Raw genomic sequence first — 21,961 nt, 5'->3', positions numbered from 1 at the left:
AGTATAAAATTATAATTCAGTTTTTATATTTTAAACATAATATATGTTACTGTGCAGAAAGAGTTGGATAAATATGTACTAAATTATTGATAGTGCGATTTTTGGAGAGTTAGGACTTTTAGGGGATAGGTCATCTACATTATGTATTTATGAGACTTTTGATGTTTGAGTAACTGTTACATATGTAACATCTACTATGTTTCCTTTATGAGGGATGTTATAGAGCTTATGATGGCAATTACTTTAATTATCTATGTACTTCTTTCTTTAATGTTTGACTTCCTTGTAGACTGCAAACCCATAAAATATGGGCTGTTCATGTTACCCAGACTGAATCTCACTACCTAACATAGTGCCTGGAACATAATGGATGGATGCATGCATTCATAAATGATATAATTTATCAAAAGTATTTATTGTCCGATATATACTACGTGAAGCATACTTTACAACAAATAGTTCACCCAACAGATGTGGAATTGGTTAAGAGCACAGGTTCTTCTATAGTTTGCCGTCCTGAGATTGAAATCCTTCCGTTAGATAGAGAAGCTGGGTGTGGTGGTGCACACCTGTAATTCCAGCACTCTGGGGTGGTGAGGCAGGAGGACTGCAAGTTGGAGCCCTGCCTGGACTGCTTGGCAACTTACCCAAGACCATATCGCAAAATAAAAGAATAAAAAAGGGCTAGAGGAGGGAGAGAAGGGATAAAGAATGAAAAAAGGAATTGGGATGTGCTATGTATGTGTACCAACTCAACACAAGTAATGTAAACATTATGTACTGCAAACATGTATGTATCCAAAAAAAAAGGGAAGGAGATAAAGGAATGAGTGGAGGGGAAGGCGGACTGGAAAAGGGAATTAAGATGTGTTGTGCACATGTACCAACTTCCCACAAGGAATGTAAACATGCACTACACACATGCACTACTAAACTAAAATAATAATTTTTAAAAAGTGCTGGAGTTCCAACTCAGTGTGAAGGCCCTGGGTTCAAATCCCAGTACATCCTGCCACACACACACAAAAGATAAAGAACTTTAGACAAGTTCCTTAACCTCTTTTTGCCTATTTCCCATCTGTAAAATGGTAATAATATTAATGATCACCTCATGAGGTTTGTGGTAAAGATTTTTTTTTTGTACCGGGAATTGAATTCATCACCTCGCACTTGCCAGGCAGGTGCTGTGCCATTGAGCTATATCCCCAGCTGTGGTGAAGGTTAAATAAAAGTTATTCACATAAAGTTCTTAGCATAGGGCCTGGCACACATAAGTTTTCAGTAGCCCTTGTGCACACGGGGCAAACATTCTGAGCTGCATCTCCAGCCATGTTTGTTTATTTCTTGAGACAGAGTCTTGCTGTGTTGCCCAGGCTGCTGTGGAACTCCTGGGCACAAACGATACTCCTGCCTTGGCCTCCTGAGTACCTGGGACGATGGGTGAACACTTGCCACACCCAGTTCCGTAAGCTTCTTAACTATCATTCATCCATTATACATCCATTGTTTATCCCTGCATGACGACCCACACAAAGGTGACTCCAGTGTGCCCTGGGAAGGCTCCCACTTCCAACCCAGTAAGACATAAATAAAGCCAGAGCCTTGGTTAAGCAATATTCTTTCTTTAATTCTCGTTTGCAAATGGAAGCCCCTGAGCTGGTCCCCACCCCCACCCCTACCCCACACCCTGGGGACTCCCAGATGCAAGGCCTCTGCCCCAACCTAGGAGGAGGAGGAGGAGGAGAGGATTAGTCCCACTCCATGATGGTTTCTTAAAAAACTCTAGTCACTTAAGAAATGAGGCTGGGGACAGGAGGAGGGAGCTGGAAGGCAGGGCCTAGGTCAGGCCAGCCTGGAGAGGTTGGGGTTGTGAGACCCTTGAGAAAGGTTTGCAAGCACATCTGTAAGCTCAGGGCCAGCATGGCTGAGAGAAGGGAGGAGACAGACAGACAGACAGTCTGAGTCCTCAAGGTCCCACCTGCCCGCTCATCAACACCAACACTCACCACCACCACCACAGTCTTCCTGATGGAGAACTTTCCAGTTACGCGGGTAGGGTTTGCTAAGCATCCCCTCTCACCCGCCCCTGCTCTGGGACATTTCTGGGTTCCCCCTGAGGCCAAACCTGGGAGGAGGAGGGACTCTGGGAACATGCAAATGCGGAGGGGTGCAGAGACCCCGCCCCGCCCCGCCGCTCTACAGAATGGTGGCTCCAGCTGCATCTGGGCTCCGAGGGTCCTTCACACCAATGATGAAATTGTTGGTTCTCCGGCTGCCATGGACCCAGGATAAGACATCTACCTTCTCCACGTGGTGACCCCTGGCTTCCAGGAACTCGATCTCCTCCTCTGTGAACTCATCTGAAAAGCATCCCCCAACATGCACATGTTCAGGGTGTTCCGAGCACCGCCTCAGGAGTCCTACTGTCAGATTGGAGTCCAGATCCTAGGTGCTCCACCAAAATGCTGTGTGGCCTTGGGAAAACTGCATTATCTCTCTGAGCTTCAGTGTCCTCTTGTATAAAGTGGTGATCATCAGAGAACATACTACATAAAGTCACTGCAGGAATTAAACGAGATAAAGCACTGAAAGCACTGAGCTCAGAGCCATAGACACGGTAGGTCATCAATAATACATTCATGCTTAATATTGGAAAAGGGCTTTGGGAGTCTTCATCTCCACCCAGCTAAGCCAAGCGGCTGACTTTCTCTGACATTACTGCAGAGTCCATTACACAGTGTCCCTGCTTCTGCTCTGCCTTCCTCATAGCTTCTTCACTCAGTAGCCAAAGGGATCCTTTAAAATGGAGTCAAACCTTGTCACTGCCTCCCTCTCTGAGCCCTACAACAGCTTCAATATATCTTAGGATAAAATCCAATATCCTTACCTAGGCTTCGAAAGCCCAGCATTAATTAGGACTTTGTTATCTCTTTATGGTCTTCTCTGTAATTCCTTCTGTTCTCCAACTTGCTTAACTCTGTTCCAGCCACACTAGTCTCTTTGCTGTTGCTCAAGTAGACCAAACATGCTTCTACCCCGGGGCCTTTGCACTTGCTGTTCTTTCAGAATGGAATATTTTCTTCTTATCACAAAGCTGGTGCCCTTACTTCATTCTAGTCATTGGCCAAAAGGCACCTCTTCTAGAATATTCCTGAGCAGTATCTAGTATCACAGTCCTGCTATCTTTACCTTGCTTTGTTTTCTTTTAAAGTATGTAGTACTATCTATATTTATTTAGTAGTGTCTCCTTCTACTAGATTATGTGATTTTTGAAGGCATCGTTACTGTCTTGCTATTGCTCCCCAGTGCCAGGACAGGTTCAGTATATAGTAAAAGTTAAGTATTTACTACAGAGATGAACAAATCCCACTCCTCTTGCATAAGCTTAGGTCCACATCATCTCTTGCTTGAATCACATCCCAGCTTCTTATATTTCTCCAGTTTAAGTTCTCCTTTCAATCCGTCTCCTCTATATAAAGCAACTCAGGTTATGCGACTCCCCTGCTCAATTGGCTAAAGTCTGTACTGTTTTTGTTTTGGGGGGAAGATCAGGCATGTTTAGAGTGGTATGGCCATGGACTATCTTTTGTTTTTTTGAGGCAGATACTTGCTATGTAGTTTAGGCTGGACTTGAACTCATGGTGATCCTCTTGCCTCAGCCTCTTGAATGCTAAGATTACAAGTATGTACCACCATACCTGGCAAATCCAGGCTTCTTAATACTGACCTTCATAAACCCTGTTAACTTTACCTTCCAATGCTCTTTTACAAAGATCTAGTCTTATTCCCCTAACAGGATGATTTTAGGTAGTCCTTGAGACAAAGACATATTATTGAAATACAGCATCAAATCATCTAGTCAGAAATCAATTCCCTTTGTGGTCCACTTTCAATCCTTTCAATTATAGCAAAGACCAAGTTTCAGGATGGTCTCCAACATTTCTTATCTCCTTTAACAGAGAGAACAGGTCTCAAGCTTTCTGCAGGCACCAATATCTAACTAAAACCTAAAAATATTTTTAAAGAGCCATTTGTTATCTACTTGTGGCAAAGGATGGTAATTTGCCATTTGTGCTTATAAGGTTTGCTTTAAAAATACACTTAGGTTAAAAAAAATCCATTTATTGACAGATACTTGATAAATAATGGTTGAGATGGTGTGTAGTAAGTATGGCAAAGTCACAAAGATGCTGGGTAAATTCAGAATCCAGGAAAGCCTGGCCTCCTGGCTGCTTGCTGAGCCATTCTTTTTTTTTTGTCTTTTTTGTCTTTTTGAGACAGGGTCTCGCTATGCAGTTCAGGCTGGCCTTGAGCTCACTTTGTAGCCCAGGCTGGTCTCAAACTCTCCACGATCCTCCTGCCTCAGCCTCCTGAGTGCTGGGATTACAGGCATGTGCCACCGCACCTGGCTTCTCTGAGCTATTCTTTTTAAATTTTTTGCCCATTCTGTTTCACCTGTTCCAGAATGTCCTTTACCTCCACATGCCAAGGCAGCTGTCACCTCCGCCGAAAAGCTTCCTATGGTGTCAGGCAGATGAACTTTCCCTTCACTAGACCCCCACTCTTCATACCTCTGTGTAAGATTGTGAGCTCCTCAAGCAAGGGCTGGGATGAGCCACTCTAGGTAAGTTAGCATGGTGCTTCACATTCAAAAGAGATCAGCAGGAAAGTGTTGAACACAATTCAGCTGCTTATCTAATGCCACTGGCAGCTACAGTCTGTGACTGCTGAGGACCTAGAACAGTGCTTCTAACTTGCTTCAGTCCAGGAGATAACAAGGACCATGCAGCAAAAAAATTGAGCACTGTACTTGCTATCAGCCAGAGGTATGCTCTCATTTCAGTTCTGCCACTTACTGGCTGATCTTCGAATACTTTATAACTTCTGTGAGCCTCAGGTTTTGTTTTTTTTTTACATCTGTAAAATACTGATAATAATATTACAGTAGTGCTGCGCGGGGAAGAGCTATGTCTCAATCAGTTCACTAGCTCCTTTGGACTAGCATAGTACATAGTCTGTTACATAACAAAAACTCTGCAAAAATGCATACATTTTCCTGTTTACAAAATTAAGCCCCTGTTGTTCGAGGCAAGTCCGTCTCCTCACCATAAATCTGTAAAGTCTAGACCTGGCCCCTGTCTGCCTCTCTGATCTCATTTCATTCTCCCTCGTTTTGTTCTCCTTTTTATCCTCAACCACATCAGGTCCGTCTCTGCCCTGAGTTCTCTGTATTTGTTCTCTTGCTCTACAAAGCTCTGCCCCAGTTCTTTGCATGGTGGGCCCTTTCTCACTCCTCAGATCTCAGCTTAGATGTCACCAAACAGAAACCTTCCCTGACCACTGAACCTGTCCCGTGATATCATTCTGCTTTAACGCTCGGCCAGGTGTTTATTGTGCCTCCTTGTATTTCTCTGGTTGTTTTTCTGCCTGTACATGCAGCGTCCCCAGCACCTAGCATGATGCCTGGCACACCGTAGTTGTTCAATGCAAACTGTTCAGTGAATGAAGGTTTGCAGAATGAACAACTGTATCTCATTTTACAAATGAGAAAAATGAGGCTCAGAGTTAAGACATGAATTTCCCCAAAGCCACAAAGGCAGGAAATAGCAAGATGGTTCTAATCACTGGACCTTTCATTGCTCCAACAGGAATTTGTGGAAAGAAGCCTAACTTTTATAGGGAGTTGGTGCAGATAACACAGAGGACACCTTGGGAGGAACCCCTTTGCCATCTGTCCCTGTGCCCACCCAAAGGGAGTCTCCACTCTGCACTCACTGTCCACCTGCAGGAGGTTGGACTGTAGGTCAGGGTGCAGGCGGCCTCGGGCCAGGCTGTCACTCAGGTTCCGATTCAAGGTCAGGACGTTCAGCAGAACCTGTGGGTAACCAAGGGGCAGAAAAATCAGGCAAATCCAAGGGGTGATGGCTCTGGACTCCCCAGTTCTCACCCTTGGTCTAGATTTTTTCATGATTTAGTCTACAAAAATAAACATCAGCTGCGTCATCTGAGTCTCTCAACAGCCCTGGAAGGTAGGTAAGCCTGTGATAATGTCCCCATTTCACAGAGGAGGAAACTGAGGGCTGGAGAGTGCAAGTAACCCACTCAACAGCTTAGAAGAACCCAGGGAAGAGGCACCACTAGTACCAGTCTTCTTAGTCTAGCCCAGCCCCCTCCCTTTGCTCCAGACGGGGCAGAGTTAATAGCTGGGGATGGTTTAAGGATAGTGAATACTTTCAGCTTAATGGCTGGGTGTGACTAGACCCTGAAACTGACCTTCGTGCCCACTTCAGCTGAAGAAACCTGACCGAGCTTCCTAACCTCTCTGGGCTTCAGTTCTCTCATCTGTGAAATAGAAGTGTTCATTCTTTCCAGAGTTAGGAAGCTTAGAAGGACCCAGCAGTTAGTAAGACCTCTATCAATGTTAGCTACTGCTGTTGCTTCCACTGGAGAGATGGATACTGAGGTTCAGAGCGGTTAACGGAGTCCCCCCACAGCACAGAGCTGAAAATTGGCAGCACTTGGGATGGAACCCAGGGGAGTCTGATTCCAAATTTCACTCATCACCTGCCAAAATATGTGCCAGATAGATAGATAGATAGATTGTACACTGTGAATACCTGCTCTCAGGTATTCTGGAGAGGCAGGCCCATCCTTTCAAAATCAGATCCTATTAGTTGTCTGCTCAAATATAGGATAAAAGGATGATGGGATTTGAAGTTGACACAACACAGGCAGCCCAGATGCTTTATCACTTTGCAATTCTACTGGCCCTGTGATTTCCCCTGTAAACTGGGAAGATAGGGAGCTTCTGGACCCCATTTTTCACTAAGAAACTCAGCACAATCCCTTTGTGCCCAAGGCAGGCCCGGTATAAAGCAGCTCAACTCAAGTTTGCGGTATAAGGGCTGGAAAAACAAGCCAGGGATATGAGGGGCATCTGAGCCCAAGCCATAACTTGGCTCCTGGCCACCAAAGGCCCATGATGGAGGAAATCTCACCTGGGTCAGGCCGCTGAGGCCCCTGGCCGCTCCGTTGGCCCCCAGGGCAAGGTAAGTCCCACAGAGGCCCTCTGCCGGTCGGACCACAGTGGGCAGCAGAAAAGAAAGTGGCCGCTTCCCTGGCTGCACGGAGTTCTCCTGTAGTCAGAAGGCAGAGACCGCAAGGAAGGCGTGGGCTAGGGCAAGCCAGGGAGAGAGCCACTCCACCACCCTTCCCATCGCCCTCCTCCTACGTCATCCACAGGCCTAGTTTTCCTGGGAGTGTTCCTTTCCCGGGCAGTGGTGTGCTGTGAAAAGGGTGGAGCCCCTGGATGGCTAGGGTGGGTAAGGGCAAGTGGTAAGTGGATCCATTGAGCTAAGAGGCTGCTATTGAATCAGAGAAAAGGACTGAGTCAAGAAAGACTGCAACAGGAAAGAAGAGTAGAATCCCCACTGAATCATTTCAAACACGTCTTTGCCTGCTGGGGATCCAGCCTGCAGGACACAAGACTGCTGGTCTCCAATTAGGCAGTAATTTCTAAGTCCTTGGGTCTCACTTTTGTGCCCATCACAGGGGTGAGCCCTGTCAGCTCAGCGACATGCAGGCACAGACCATTAATGCAGGGAAGAGCCACAGGGATCAAGTGGGGTCAGTACCCTTTGTATAGGCAAAGAAACTGAGGATCTGAGAAGGGTAAGACAGAGTCTTCCCTGGGTCACAGGGTGACACAATGACAGAATGGTATGGTAAGGATTCTTCAGACCCACCAGACTCCGTGCTCCAGACTTTGCGGGAGTAGGGATGAAGTGGACAACTTACTTCCTTATGATGTAAGTTTCTGGAGGAACTAGGGAGGAAGGGGCAGCCGCACAGCTGCACCTCCTACCTAGCCTCAGGTTAACCAGGCGCAGAAAAGAGCAGTGTCTTACCAGGTTGTGCGCAGAGTGGTTAGCAGTCCTGTTGGGCCAAGAGAAGTCCAGCATCTGGCTGTTGAGCAGGATTCCTGAAGGGGTGATGAGGCCGCTGCCAAAGGGCCGGTTCAGGGAGCTGCGGTGCCAAGGTGGGGACAGGTGAGCTCTGTGCCTGCCTTCACATCTACTCAGCTACCTCCCTGTCTAGTTTAAATAATCTTTTGTTCCATATTCTAAGGTTAAGTGGCATACCTGACCATGGCCACAATTAAGTCATCAGGGCCCATAATCAGCACCTGGGCAGCTGTGGGAGCCCCATCCAACTCATAGACTGGCAGGAGCGGGGCAGGGGTTGCCTGGGAGTCATTGATGTGGCCCCGGAAGTAGGTGGCTTCCACCTTGCTGAAAAGATAAGGAGTACGGTATTAGCACAAAACAAGCTCTTATTACATTCCCCCTACCTGGGGTGGTTGTTTGTGCAATTATTTGGCTAAATCTTCCTCCCCTGCTGTCCTGTTAGGCCGATGAGGGTAGAAGCTCATTTATTACCAACACAGGAAATAGCTGTTAAACTGAATCCATTTATTTGTGTATTACTCAAATTCTCTTCTAGAACCAACTTTTAATTTATTTAATGTTTAAATCAAGAGTCTTTAACTACTTGACTTTTCTCAGTCTTTTCTATGAATGTGCCTAGAACATGTGGGTGCTCTAGAAATATGTTTTGAATGAATGAACCTGATGCATTTAACCTAATGTTTGTAATCTAGAATTAAAGTCTTTTTTAGGAGTGTGTATATGGGGGGTTTTACTTACTACTGTAATTTTTTTTCAAGGCAAAGGAGTACTTGATACACAGTAAGCCCCAAACAACTACTTATTAGATGAATTCGCTGAATAGATTTCCTATAGGGCTGTGTGTATATGTGTCTTAGAGCTGAAGTCTCTAGATTTACATATATAAAGTTCAACTGAGGGTTTCCCTAATTAGCATTGCTAATAATTATGTGCTGGTTATTCACAGTGATTAGAGGATGGTAAATCACCAAGGATAACTGAAGATGTTCAACTGGTTTTCAACCAAGAAAGTGGATGACCGTACAGAGCAGGCACACGGCTTTGTGGCGAGTGACAGGGAGGGAAAAGCTTGGTTTTCACATATCATCCCTAACTGACATCGTTTCTGGTTTGGCTGCTGCTCTTTTTTACATTTTTATCAGTGATGTTAAGCTTTTAATTCTTATGTCAATAGGTAAACTTGTATGTATTTTTCACATGCAGCCTGATGTGTTGAAATATACACACATTGTGGAATGGTTAAATCTAGCTAATTAACAGTGGCATTTACCTCACAGTTACCACCTTTGTGGTGAAAACACTTCACATCCATTCTCTTTGAATTATTCAAGAATATATTGGCCAGGGATATAGCTCAGCAGCGCAGTTCCTGCCTGGTAAGTGCGAGGTCCTGAGTTTGATTCCCTTCCCAGTACCCCTCCCAAAAAAAGAATATACTGTCCTTAACTATGGTCACCAAGGTGTACAAGATCTCTTTAACATATTTCTTTGCTCTCACTGCCAATATGTGTCCTTTGACCCACATGTCCCAAACTCCATCTTGTTGATTTTTGCTTAAAACTGATTTAGTCTCATCATTTCCATTAATTCGTAGGGGACTGTTTGAATTAAAATTTAAATTTACAGCAGGTGTGGTGGCACATGTGTGTAATTCCAGCACTTGGGAGGCTGAGGCAGGAGGACTGCTACAAGTTTTAGGCTAGCCTGGGCTACATAGTGTGTTCAAGGCCAGCCTGAACTATACAGTAAAACCCTGTCTCAAAACCCTCTTCCCCTAAAAATTCAAATTTACATTAAGTACATTTTTGGCTGCATCTCCTCCCCAACCAGTACTGGAGATCAAACCCAAGGTTTTATGCATGCAATGCATATGTTCTATCTTGAACTGTATCCCAGGCCTACATTTTTGGTTTCTGTTTTACCCTTGGCTAGCCTGTAAGTCAGGTATAGTACTATTTTTTTCCCCATTGCTAATTAAGAGTAACTGACATTTGCTGAACATTTATAAATTATGTGCTCAGACAAATGCTTTACATGTACAATCTGGTTTAGCCCTCATCAAAACCATACACGTTTAATAGTGTATTAAAAGTTGCTCTTGTAGAAACTGAGTCTTAGTTTAAATTATTCGTCCAAGGTAGCACAGCTGGTGAATGTTAAAGTTGGGGTCTGAGTGGCAGCAGTGTCATCAGAGGTTGTAGTCTTACTGCTATGTTATGCTACCAGTGAAGATATATGAGTACATATTCAAAATCCCCACCACCTCCAGTGTTTGCAATGGCTATTTTTAATATTAGGGTTTTTCCATTTAAATGACAAACACGGGCTGGGCATGGTGGCACACGTCTGTAATTCTAGCACTTGGAGGCTGAGGCAGGAGGATCACCACAAATTCATGGCCAGCCTGGGCTATATAGTGAGTTCAACTGAACTACATGGTGAGACCCTGTGTCAATAAATAAATAAATGAATGGATGGATGGATGGATGGATGAATGCATGATAAAAAGGGGGAACAGTGGGGCTGTATAATGACCTGTGAGGATCAAAACAATTTGAAAGCCTATAATCTCAGCACTTGGGAGGCTGAGGCAGGAGGACTGCTGTGAGTTTGAGACCAGCCTGGGCTACATAGTGAGTTCAAGGCCAGCCTGAACTACAGAATGAGATACTGTCTCAAAAAAAAAGACAGCTTCAGAACAATCTGAGAACCATAGGAAGTAGACTAATTCATGGTGCAGATGGGCATGGCAAAGTGCAGGCAGAGGTCCTCACTGTCAAAGTAGAAGTGGGGTTCAGCTGAAACTGACTTAGGACTCACCAGCTGCTTTTCACCTGATCTTTTCCTCACACTTGCTACTAATTTGGAAGCCCCCAGGGTCCTGCCCCAGCACCTACCTGAGCATATCGTCTGTGCTCTCAGTGATGGTAGAATCATAGACAGGATCTCCCAGTCTGCTGGCCAGCGCTAATGCGATCTTCAGGGTCTAAAAGCACAGCAGGCATGTGGAAGAGGCTGCCAGGCCACTCCCAGCACCCACACCCAGGGGGTCCTCATGTGTAAGAAAACTTGGAAGTGATTTAGTCCTGCCCCAAGGAAGTCCACCGTATCCGCAGTCCTAGTGTCCTCAAATTCAGGTGAGGCGCAGGGGTCGGCCTTACCTCTGCTACCCAGTGAAGAGCTTGCTCTCGGGATACCAGGCTGGTGAGATTGAAGCCCTCCAGGATGTTGAGAGCACTGATGAGGGCTGGGCCTGTATGTGGGGGTGGAGGACTGAGAACCAGGTGACCTGAAAGGAGAGGAAGTGACCAGATGGCAGGGGAGAGATCAAGTCATCTTCACAGTCTGTGTCACCTCTGCACATCCCACCATCACACTCACTGAGCCCCCTCAGTGGGGGGAACGAAAGCAGAGAGGCAAAAGACCCACTCAAGTTCACATACCAAGTCAAAGGCAGGGCCAGGAATCGAACTCAGAACACTGGTGTTTAATTTCCTCTGCTTTCTGAGGAAACTAAGGCTTAAGAGGGATATAACTTGTTCAGAGTCACAGTGTAGGCCATTGGCAGAGCCGGGACCAGATGTCCAGTTTCCTGGCCTGCCATGTGTCACTCTTCAACCTTTCCCATAGGGCAGGATAGGACCCCTGATGGTTCCACTCAATCTGAAACTTCTTGGGAGCAGCAGCCTCCTCTTCTAACTCTTCTAACTCTGATATTAGATGTTTGGACATCAAAGGAATAATAACATCTGACACATAACACTGACATTAACTAATTCACACATTTAATCCTCATTTAAGGGTAGTATTACAGCCTCATTTTATAGGTGTGGCAATGAGTCCAACATCATAGGGGAGTCTAGAGCACCAAAGTATTGGCATTGCTAAGACAACTCATGCTGGGGAGGGAAAAATGGAAAACCCAATCCACTAGTGCCTGCTTGGGTCCAGGCAGCGTTTCATATCATCTCCTCAAATCCTCATGGGCCACCTGAGGTGCGGGCACTATTTTTTCCATTTTAACTTTGTATGCCTAGTGTTCCATTTTTACAATGGCACATTACAATGGAGCATATTTTTTTCTCTTCAAATTCTTGTTCTTTAAATTTTTCTAGGTAACATATATGAATTTCATGCAAAAATTCCAAACACTACAACCTCTGGCATAAATGGATTAAGGAGGGGGGCAAGGCTCACTGTAGGAAGTACTTTTTCAAGGCAAATGATGTAGCTGGTACTCAACCTCAAGTCTTGCTGGGTCCAGAGCTATGATTCTGCCTCTATTTCATGCACCACTGGCTAAGAAATCAGGCTGGAGATTGAGGCCTGGAAACTCAGAACTCACAATCTTGGGTTCGGAAAATGTGAATTTCACCCCTATCATGAGCTCTGATTTCTGGATCTTCTTATTAATGTTTTGAGTTTGGCAGGTCAAGTTCCGTGACCTCGCCAGGCCCTAATTTCCTTTTGGTATAAAGAGGGAGCAAGTCTGTGACTGTCTTTAAAGTTTCATTCTACCCTGAAGCTTAGAGGGATTTTGGTCTTAGGTTCTTTTTTTTTTTTTCTTCCGGTACCGGGAACCGAACTCACGACCTTGCGCTTGCCAGGCAGGCGCTTTTGCTGCTGAGCTAAATCCCCAGCCCCGGTCTTAGGTTCTTCTTAAGAAGCACAGGGCAGTGAAAATGGAGCTGGTGAGGGGACAAAGGCAACACAAAGCCCAAACCAAGAAAAAACCCACGGCCAGAACCTCAACTTGCAGGTCTAAGACTTTAGCTAGATATACCCCCCTCCCCAATTTCTAAATACTTGGGGTAACTGACCCTATAAATACTTCAGAAGGCCACCTGGTTCTGGCTTGCTTCAACAGTTGGCTAGCCAGGCAGCTCACTGACTCAGTTTCTCTCCTGTGAAATGGAGAGGAGTCTCCAGGCCAAAATGATGTGGCCATAGACAGGAAACTTCCTGAGTGGGACCCTGGGAGCTGGGGGAGAGGTCACCTCTGTACACGCCACACACAGGCTTCTCCACGAGAGCGCTGTAGTTGCTGAAGTCCTCTTCGGTAATGACACCCCCTGCGTGCTGAGCCTGGAGGGGACAAAATGACGCCCCCCACACTATCGTAAGCATGTGGGCTTGGCCCATGATATACGTTTGGATCATGAACAGATCAGCTATTTACACCTTTTGTGCCTTCTACAGCACCCATCACGACCTTTAGGGACCCCATCAGCCAGAGGCAGCACAGGAGAAAGGAAGGAGGAACAGTACTAACACTGAGAATTTACTACGTGCCAGGCATTGAGCGAGGTGCATTCTGCAAGCAACCTGCTTAGTTTGGCAGGTGTGACAGAGCCCTGCCTACTTCTCCCACCTCACATCCTGCTATTCCCCAGGGGCTGTACGCAGCTGCAGTGACCTGAGGATCTGAGCTCCACCTCCACGTCTCTGCATGTGCTGCCCTCTCTGCCAGGGAAGACTTTCCCCTCAGGGCAGCACTCACCTAGGGCACAGCAAAACTGAATTCTGCATCGTACTACACTCAGAAAGCAACTACAAACCATGTACTTTAAATGACCTGTTAGGACTGACCTTTACAGGACATAATGGAGCGCATTTACTGACTAGTGAACCAATCTTGCACAAATCAATGGTCTTTTCCATCCAACTCAGCATATTAATTGACAATCCTAAATTAGCACCATCACTATTAATCTTTTTTTTATACTGCTTGAAACTTTTGACCTCTCTACTTTCAGTGAACTACACACTGACTTTCTTGGCTACTGTGTGTGCCTTTGTCTGGTAAGTTCATAAACTCAACTTTGAGTTTTTACTTTTAAAGCTCTGATGGTCTTCTTCATTCCTTTCAGCTCTATCTAAGGGCACGTAAGACTGGCCAATCCGATCATTCCTTTCTGTGGCTCAGTGATTGGTTTAGGAATAGTCACGAGACCTATGACAAACCAAACTCAATGACAAACCAAAGGTTGTGTTGAGACACAACCTTGAGGCATTTGCTGGAACCAATGAGAAATGTTTTTTCTGTGGGATGGCTTGTTGGAAGGATAGCTTTAGATGGTTTGGTGGGGAATGGATATGGAAAGGACCTGACAGGAAGAGGGACAGGGAAAGGGAGGGACAAGGGGAAGGAGGGATGGGGGAAGGGGGGATAGGGGAAAGAGGGGGAGGGAGAGAGAGAGAGGAAGGGAGATGGAAAGAGAGAGGGAGAGAGGTAGGAAGGGGAGGGGGAGAAGAGATGAAGAGAAGGAGGCAGCAGGGGAGGGAGGGAGAAGAAAGAAGGGAGGAAGGGGAAAAGGGGAAGACAGAGAGAGAACGAGAGAAGGAGAGAGGCAGAGAGGGAGAACTTGATGATGTAGACTGAGTCCCCGTGAGTCTGGATCCAGCAGACTTTATAGCCAGTATCTAGACTTCCCAGTTAAGTCCATTTGGGATGGCCTCTATCACCATATCCACATCGCCAGTGCCCAACCCAGGGCCTGGCACAGAGCAAGCACTCTGTGACTGGTGAATGAATGACAGACCTATGTAATTCCCACAACTATCTGGCAGATTTATACATAACCTACACTACAGACGAGCGGACCACTGAGCTGGTCTGTGCAACATTTTTTGGAACATAACTTTCCACTAGGAGTTTTAGGTGATTCACAGCAGTTCTCAGAATTCATTAGTATCTCAGACTAAGGCTCTTCGGGGTTGTACGGGACCTCCTGTGTCAAACTCCCCAGTCCTGACAATCACCAGAGATGGACATGTGTCCCTCAGTCCTAGGAAACCCCAGGACAGGCAAGGTTGTGAGTGGGTTAAAGGAAACCAAGGCTGATGCTGGGTCCCCACCAGGTCTGCATGGTTGGCACCAGTGCTGAGGAGCCCAAAGGTACCCTCCCAACCAAGACAAGATTTCTATCACCCCACGTGTTTCATGCCACATTCCAGGCAGCTTCTATTCTGATTTCTATTAGCAAAGGTTAGTGTTGTTCATTGTAGAATTTTAAATAAATTAGTCAGAAACTATACAAAGGCAGGGAAGGAAGAAGAAGGCATCCCTGCAATAAGGCCCTTGGGGCACACCCCTGCCTCCCACCCTCATACTTACCTCGGCCACCATCTCCAGCGTGAGGTTGCCGCCACTGTAGAAGACAGCAGGACCAGAGGTGCCAAGCGCATGCAGCACCTCAGCCAGGTCAGGCCTACGCAACAAGGAGCCGGGCAGTGGTGGGTGGCCCAATGGCAGGAACGTCTCCAGGAAGCGCTCCGATGCGTTGGGAGGCAGCTGCTCAGCCAAGGCACGGGCTGGGGGCAGGGATAGGAGGCTGGGCAGGGGACGCCAGGACTGGACAGGATGGCTGAGACATGCCACCCTGAGACGCTGGGGTGGACAAGGAGTGAGTGGCTAAGTGCTCTGACCCACAGGAGCCTGTTAGCAGGGAGGCAGGGTGCATACGGGCTCTTTCCAGGTACCCCTCACTCAAGGCTGCCTCCGGGTGAGGGTGGGATGGGGCAGGGACGAAGTCTAAGCAGCAACTGGAAGAGGAACCCTCTCCAGTGTGGGCCCCAAATCTCAGATTTCCCCCCGCCACCGTCAACCTCGTACTTCTCCCGCAACCCCCAGGTCCCACTGACCTAGATCATGGGTCACGTTGAAGCCATCTTGGGCCACAGCTGCTGCGAAGGCCAGGACTTGGGACCATGGCAGCCTGGGGGGCCGGAGAGCAGGGGGTGGAGGAGGTCCTGGGGGGAGGAGGAAGGGTCCTGGGGGGAGGGGGGATCCTGGGAAGGAGAATCCTGGCAAGGGAAGGGGATATTAGGTGGGGGAGTTGGGAAGGGAAGAATCCAGGAGGATAGGAGAAGGTGACCCAAGGAGAGATGTAGGCAGGGGCTTCTGGTCCCCAGAAGAGGGTCTTTACCTGCCATAGAGCTGATGAGCTTCATGTAGCCCCTTCACCATTCCGGGGACCCCCACCAAGAGCCCGGGCTGGGCGAGGCGGGCAGGCGAGGGAGAGAGGAGACCAGGTCACTGGAAGGGGGGTGCTGGGCTGAACTCCGCAGAGCCCCAAGCCAGGGATGGCTGGCACAGGGGAGAGACACAGGCCAAGTATCCCAGGGGAGGGACAAGATTTCCCAGTAGGTAGCCCTCCCACGTCCCTGACTTTATCTATCATGGTTGAGAGAGTTAATAAATTAAGCAAACCCCTTCAAGAACCAGGACAAAACCAATTTAGATAGAAATCTATGTTGGATTATACCTGTACTGCCTTTTAAAATCATGGACAAAGGCCCTTTCTTCAACCAATTCATTGTCACATCATTACTGGGAGCTGTGATAACAGCTGTTTGTTTGGCTTTTGCCACTACACTAAGTGCCTACTTCTTTAAGGTATTGTGTTTCCTCCTTTGCTCTCAGGGGATAGGGTTTGCCTGTAACTGTTCCTCTCTAGTCTTCAAATGTGACACAGGCTGGGAAAGTTACAGTCATCAGGCTCAGGTGAGGTATGTGTGTTAGTGCAGCAACTCTGTAGGGTACTCAGTGGCTCCCCGCTTTCCTTAGGCTTTCCCTTCCTAGGTGGGTAAGATTGCCAGTGAGGTAGGGTGTTGCAGCATTACCTGTTAGCAACCATCCGAATTTTTTGTTCATTATTTTATTTTAGTGTGGCTATCTATCTCTCTGTAGCCACCAGCTCAACTATTTTCCCTACCTCTATAGTAAATATTCAGCAAATTAACTCTTGGATTAGCAGAAGGGCAGTAAAGGTAGAGCCCTTGGACCCTTTCTTCTCACTAGGGTCCCCACCTTGGTCTCCCAGGATCTTTGTAGAGCCTCTTCCCTGAGGGCCCCTGGTGCGGACTCCCGGAAATCAATTAGGTGGCTCTCATTTTGTCGGATGTCGTGGACCAGCATCACACCCCCACTGGAGAGACAGAGGGGAAAGGGGATGGTAACATGCTACCGCTCCTAAACCATTAACCCACCACCCCTTAACTCCCAACGAGGGTTGTGGGTTTAGTCTGTCTTCTTGAGTAGGGTATTTGAGATCTTCCTAGAGCAGTGAGTCAGAGACTCAGCCACCCTACAATGGTAGAGAGTAAAATCAAACAGGTGGGGAACCCAGGATCAATAGACTTCTTCTAGCTTGTTTTGTTATTAGAGACTTTAATCCCTGATTAGGGAACCCAGAGACTGGGTAAGCAGGATGTTCTGTCTCCTGCCCCCAACCTAGACCAGAGTTGGACCCCTGCCAGCTTCCGGCACCTGCCTACTTGGTAAACCTCCTTCCCCTCCCCCAGGACTGCATTATGTAAGGACAGACAGTGCAAAGCCAAAAGGAGAATTTCTTTGGAAAGCCTGGAGGGCTGGTCTTGCAGGAACCAAGGTGAGAACTTTATGGCTTATTTTATTCTGAGATGGGGGTTACAAGCTGAAATGTCTTTAGCCAAGTAGCAAAATAAGGAAAGCAGGATAAACAATAGGGTTTGAGAGGAACTATGGCAAAATGGACAGCACCTGTTTCATCATGGGAGACAGCTTCTGTTCAACTCAGATAATTGTAGCCATGTGGAATGTGGGCCCAGTGTTATCAGATCTCCCGATTGCTCAAGAGATGGAAATCTGGGTTTTTATGAGATACTGCAAATTGTGAACTTTTTAACAATAGGAAACAATTTTTTTTAAAAAAGGTGTGAGCTGGGCATGGTGGTGCAGACCTGTAATCTTAGCACTCAGGGAGGCTGAGGCAGGAGGATTACAAATCCAAACCCAGCCTGGGCAACTTAGTGATTTAGGGAGCCCCTGTCTCAAAATAAAAATTTTAAAAAGGAGCAAGGTGTGGTGGCACATGCCCGTAATCCCAGCACCCTGAGAGGTTTAGGCAGGAGGATTGCAAGTTTGAGCCAAGCCTGAGAAATTTAGCAGCTTAGCAAGATTTTCTGTCTCTAAAAAAATGAAAACAGGCTAGGGCTATAACAGTGCAAATGCCCTGGGTTCAACCCCCTGTACTGCAAACTGATACAGTTTCTTTTTGTTGTTGTTGTTGTTGTTTTTTTCTGGTACCAGGAATCGAACTCATGACCTCGCGCTTGCCAGGCAGGCGCTGTGCCGCTCAGCTAAATCCCCAGCCCCTGTACTGCAAAACTGAATGAACGAATGAATAAAGGGCTGGGCATGTAGTTCAGTGTGAAGGCCCTGAGTTTAATCCCCAATTCTACCTCCACCCGCAATTTAAGTGTGCATACTAAACCATGTGTATTGAGTGTAGCCCATGTGTGACCTCAGTTTTACAAACTGAGTTTGTTGAGGGCCTGGGGATTTAGCTCAGTGGCACAGCGCCAGCCTGGCAAGCGCGAGGTCATGAGTTCGATTCCTGGTACCGGAAAAAAACAAAACAAAAAAACAAACAAAAAAAACCAAACTGAGTTTGTAACTTCAGTTTTAAGAATTCCTGACCTGGAGTGTATTTTTGGAGAGAGGGCCTATAGCTTTTATCAGACTCACAGGCATTTGCAACCCTAAATGTTGAAGCATTCCTGTCTTTCTTAATGACAGTATACACTGTGCATATCACTTTACAGTTCACAAACTTCCCTTTTTAGTGGAAAACCAAAATAAAGGTTCTGAACACACCTCCAGATCTTCCAAATTCATCCGGGGCTTTGGGGTGGGGGAGAAGTGAGATGGGGTACAGACCAAGAAAATGCAAAGAGCTGGGGCCCAGCTTCTCTGACCAAACTGAGACAGACCAGGAGACAAGAGACTGGCCTGGGGGACTGAGACCTTCACCACCTGGAGCTCCTTACCCGCCCAGGCCAGAGCTGTGCGGAGCCACGATTCCCAAACACAAGGCTGCGGCCACAGCTGCATCCACGGAAGATCCCTGTTTACTGAGCACCTCCATGCCCAGCGCTGTGCAGCGGGCGGCATCGGTCACCACGGCGCCCTGCTGGAAGATCTAGGAGGGGAGAGGGGGCTAGGTAGGGACAGCGGGAGCCTCTGCCTCGCTAAGGCACCTGCTTGTCCTCTTGATTCTCCCCTATGACCATCACCTCATTACCCCTGGTGCCTCCTACTACAAGTCCCGTCCTTTTTTTTTTTTTTTTTTTTGTTTTTCTCCGGTACCAGGAACCCAACTCACGACCTTTCGCTTGCCAGGCAGGCGCTTTTGCCGCTGAGCTAAATCCCCAGCCCCTGAGCTAAATCCCCAGCCCCTGAGCTAAGTCCCTAGCCCCAAGTCCCGTCTTTGTTCTGTTCCCCTCATGTCCTAGAGCCCTTTCCTTTGGGACCTTCCTCTCCCAAGTCACCACCCTCACCCCTTCGCATTTCCTGGCCTCTCTCCACCACTCACCCCTTCGCATTTCCTGGCCTCTCTCCACCACTATTCTCCAGTTCCCACGATCCCTTCCTCCATTTTTCTTCCCCAGTTCCCTCCCTCTGCCCGCCTGCCCCCCTCACCTGGGCATCCCCAAAGTAGATCTGCATGACCAGTGCCACGGTGACACCTGTGGCGAAGGTGAGGCAGGCAGTGACGATGACCGTGAGCCCGTCCTGGCGGCAGGAGCATTCGGCCGCGGCCGCCGAGAACGGGTCCTTGCGTGTCTCTCGCAGCGGCGACCCGTCCTGGCTGCCCATCTCTGACGACGACGACGGCAGCCGCTGCAGCCGCGCGGACTTCAGGAAGGAGTCTGGGTCTGCGGGCAGCTGGGGGTCGGTTTGGGCACTGCCAGCCTCCCGCCCCGGCTGTTCCGCGGCGCTCCCGCCCCACGCCTGTCACTCAAGCCCCCTGGCCGGCAATGCTCACCTTTCCAAGTCTCCCCAACGCACCCAGGGCTAGGAAGAGACAGGGAACCACAGGCGAGCAGCCAGAAAGGCTGGATCTCTGCCTCTGGGCCAATTCCCTGCAATTAGGAACCCCGGCTGAGAACACTCAGGGAAGAATGGGCGGGAGGGTGGGGCTCAGCCCTCCCGGGAAACCAGATCCTGCCCCAGCTGGGGCCCAGCCTGCTGTGCAAGGAGGCAGGCACCAAGCAGCCTTGCTCCGGTTATCCATTCATTCACCGATTGTGAAGCGCCTACTCTCTGTCTGGTCCAATGCCACATGCCAGGGGGAGAGGAACAGATAGTTCACAGACTCACTGGCGAAAAAGGCAATGAACAAGCGAAGGAGTATATAATCACAAGTCCTGGCAGGTGCTCTGAAGAAAGCAGAAATGATAGAGGATAATGGCAGGGAAGAGGTGAAGGAGGACTCCTTCTGGGGGAAATGAAAGTTTCTCCAAGGATGTGACTTTCACGCTGAGAACTGAGAGAAGGATGAGGAGCCAGCTACAGGTAGAGCAAGGCGTGCGCACGTACGTGCATGCCTGCATGCGCGTGTGTTTGTGTGTAGGGTTTCAGATAAAGGAAGTAGCGAGTGTGAAGACCCAACTGTGTCAATGAGCTTGGCCCATTAGAAAGAAATAAGGCCTGGGGGCCCTGTAGAAGGGAAGGAGAACGAATACTAAGGATGGAAGCTAGGCCTAATCTGCTGGGCCTATGGGGCTTGTGAGACGCTTGGATTTTACTTTAAGTTATGGTTGCCACTGGAGAGTTTTAAGCAAGAAACGAAGTCATCTGTTTCATGTTTTAAAAGAACCCTATAGAGGCTGGGGCTGTAGCTCAGTGGTACAGCTTTGCTTTAGCATGTGTGAAGCCCTGGGTTTGTACCCCAGCACCAGGAAAAACAAATCCTTCTGGCTGCTGTCTGGAGAGCAGACTGGAGGATAATAAGAATGGAGGCAGGGGAGGAAGAAAAGCCATTTACTTGCTGGGTGCCTATGACCAAGTCACTTCAAGTCATGGGCCTCATCTTCCTAACATGTGGGATGCGTACAAGAATTCCACAAAGTGATGTCTAACAAGTGAACTGTAGCTGTTCAACATTATTTTTATTCTTTTCCTGCCTCCCAAGGCTGAGACCCCCTTCTATTTCATAGTTCTCTCTGGGTGCTATTAGTCTTGAGCTCAGGTCCCTAAATGGCCAAAAGGCCCTGGGAGTTTGTAAACAATAAAGAAATAGGCAGGTATCTTGATTTTTTTTTAAATTTTAACTTTGTTACACTCACAAAAAGTTTTTTAGGAGTTTATTCATTCAACAATTTCTTTTTGGGCTTTCTCTTTCTTTTCTTTTTTTAAGCAAGGACTTGCTACATTGCCCAGGCTGGTCTTGAACTTGTGGACTCAAGGGATCCTTCTGGCTCAGCCTCCCAAGTTACTGCCTTCAGACTATAGGCAGTAACATACTTTTTGAGCACTTGCTACCGTGTACTATGAGCATAACCTTTTGAAAAGTTGTTTGATAAAATTAAAAATTGACTGTCTTGCTATTTCAAGCTAACATGGTTCACTGATGCCAACATGATAAAGATCCAAGCTCCTTTTGTTTTATTTTTGCAGTACTGAGGACTGAAATCAGAGCCACTGCACTGACTATATCCCTGACCCTTTAAAAATTAAAAAAAAATTTTTTTTGAGACATGTCTCGCTGAGTTATTAAAATGCCCAGAGTGGGCTTCAACTTGTGATCCTCCTGCCTCAGGCTCTGAGAGTAATTATAGGTGCGCACCATCACACCCAGCAAAAATCCAAGCTCTTGGATTCGGTGTTTAGGATCCTCCATGAAGCCTGTAATTGGAGCACTTGGGTAGCTGAGGCAGGAGGATCATGGGGAGTTTGAGGCCAGCCTGGGACACACAGTAAGCTCAAGGCCATCCTGAACTACATAGTGAGACCCTATCTAAAAAACCACTGCCACCCACACACACACACACCCTTGACCCACACTAACCTCTTTTACATTAAAAAGAAACCATATACAGCTAAAATGCTGACATATGCAAGGACATTTTAGAATTTATTTATAGTGGTTGCTTTTGGGAAAAGCAAAATTTTGGAATAATATCGGGTGAAAATTTTTATTTGAAAATTTTATCACTTATATATTTCT

At 47.3% G+C, this 21,961-nt stretch overlaps 1 protein-coding gene across 3 annotated transcripts in view; it reads right to left on the bottom strand.

The window, feature by feature from the left end:
* Window positions 1-1,606: 1,606 nt before the first annotated feature.
* The window catches only part of Ggt7 (gamma-glutamyltransferase 7), a 25,609-nt gene continuing 5,254 nt past the window's right edge, over window positions 1,607-21,961 (bottom strand). The window contains exons 1-15 of one of the 3 annotated variants that reach the window (XM_013514055.1): window positions 19,778-19,906; window positions 19,432-19,667; window positions 18,780-18,931; window positions 16,780-16,897; window positions 15,896-15,963; window positions 15,612-15,685; window positions 15,085-15,281; window positions 12,965-13,052; window positions 11,129-11,256; window positions 10,865-10,953; window positions 8,142-8,291; window positions 7,908-8,025; window positions 6,999-7,136; window positions 5,776-5,875; window positions 1,607-2,360 (exon numbers count right to left, since the gene is read on the bottom strand). In XM_013514055.1, the coding sequence (XP_013369509.1) occupies window positions 2,197-2,360; window positions 5,776-5,875; window positions 6,999-7,136; window positions 7,908-8,025; window positions 8,142-8,291; window positions 10,865-10,953; window positions 11,129-11,256; window positions 12,965-13,052; window positions 15,085-15,281; window positions 15,612-15,685; window positions 15,896-15,963; window positions 16,780-16,897; window positions 18,780-18,931; window positions 19,432-19,608 (1,761 nt within the window). In that variant the 5' untranslated portion in view covers window positions 19,609-19,667; window positions 19,778-19,906 and the 3' untranslated portion in view covers window positions 1,607-2,196. Of the gene's footprint in view, window positions 2,361-5,775; window positions 5,876-6,998; window positions 7,137-7,907; window positions 8,026-8,141; window positions 8,292-10,864; window positions 10,954-11,128; window positions 11,257-12,964; window positions 13,053-15,084; window positions 15,282-15,611; window positions 15,686-15,895; window positions 15,964-16,779; window positions 16,898-18,779; window positions 18,932-19,431; window positions 19,668-19,777; window positions 19,907-21,961 lie in introns of those variants that run through there. The other 2 variants (XM_005384815.2, XM_005384816.2) reach the window with 2 other exon arrangements.

Source organism: Chinchilla lanigera, unplaced genomic scaffold (genome assembly GCF_000276665.1).
Source record: "Chinchilla lanigera isolate Chin_1 unplaced genomic scaffold, ChiLan1.0 scaffold00021, whole genome shotgun sequence".
Lineage (NCBI taxonomy): Eukaryota > Metazoa > Chordata > Mammalia > Rodentia > Chinchillidae > Chinchilla > Chinchilla lanigera.
The sequence above is the reverse complement of the archived record's forward strand: the minus strand, read 5'-3'. Positions and strand labels throughout refer to the sequence as shown.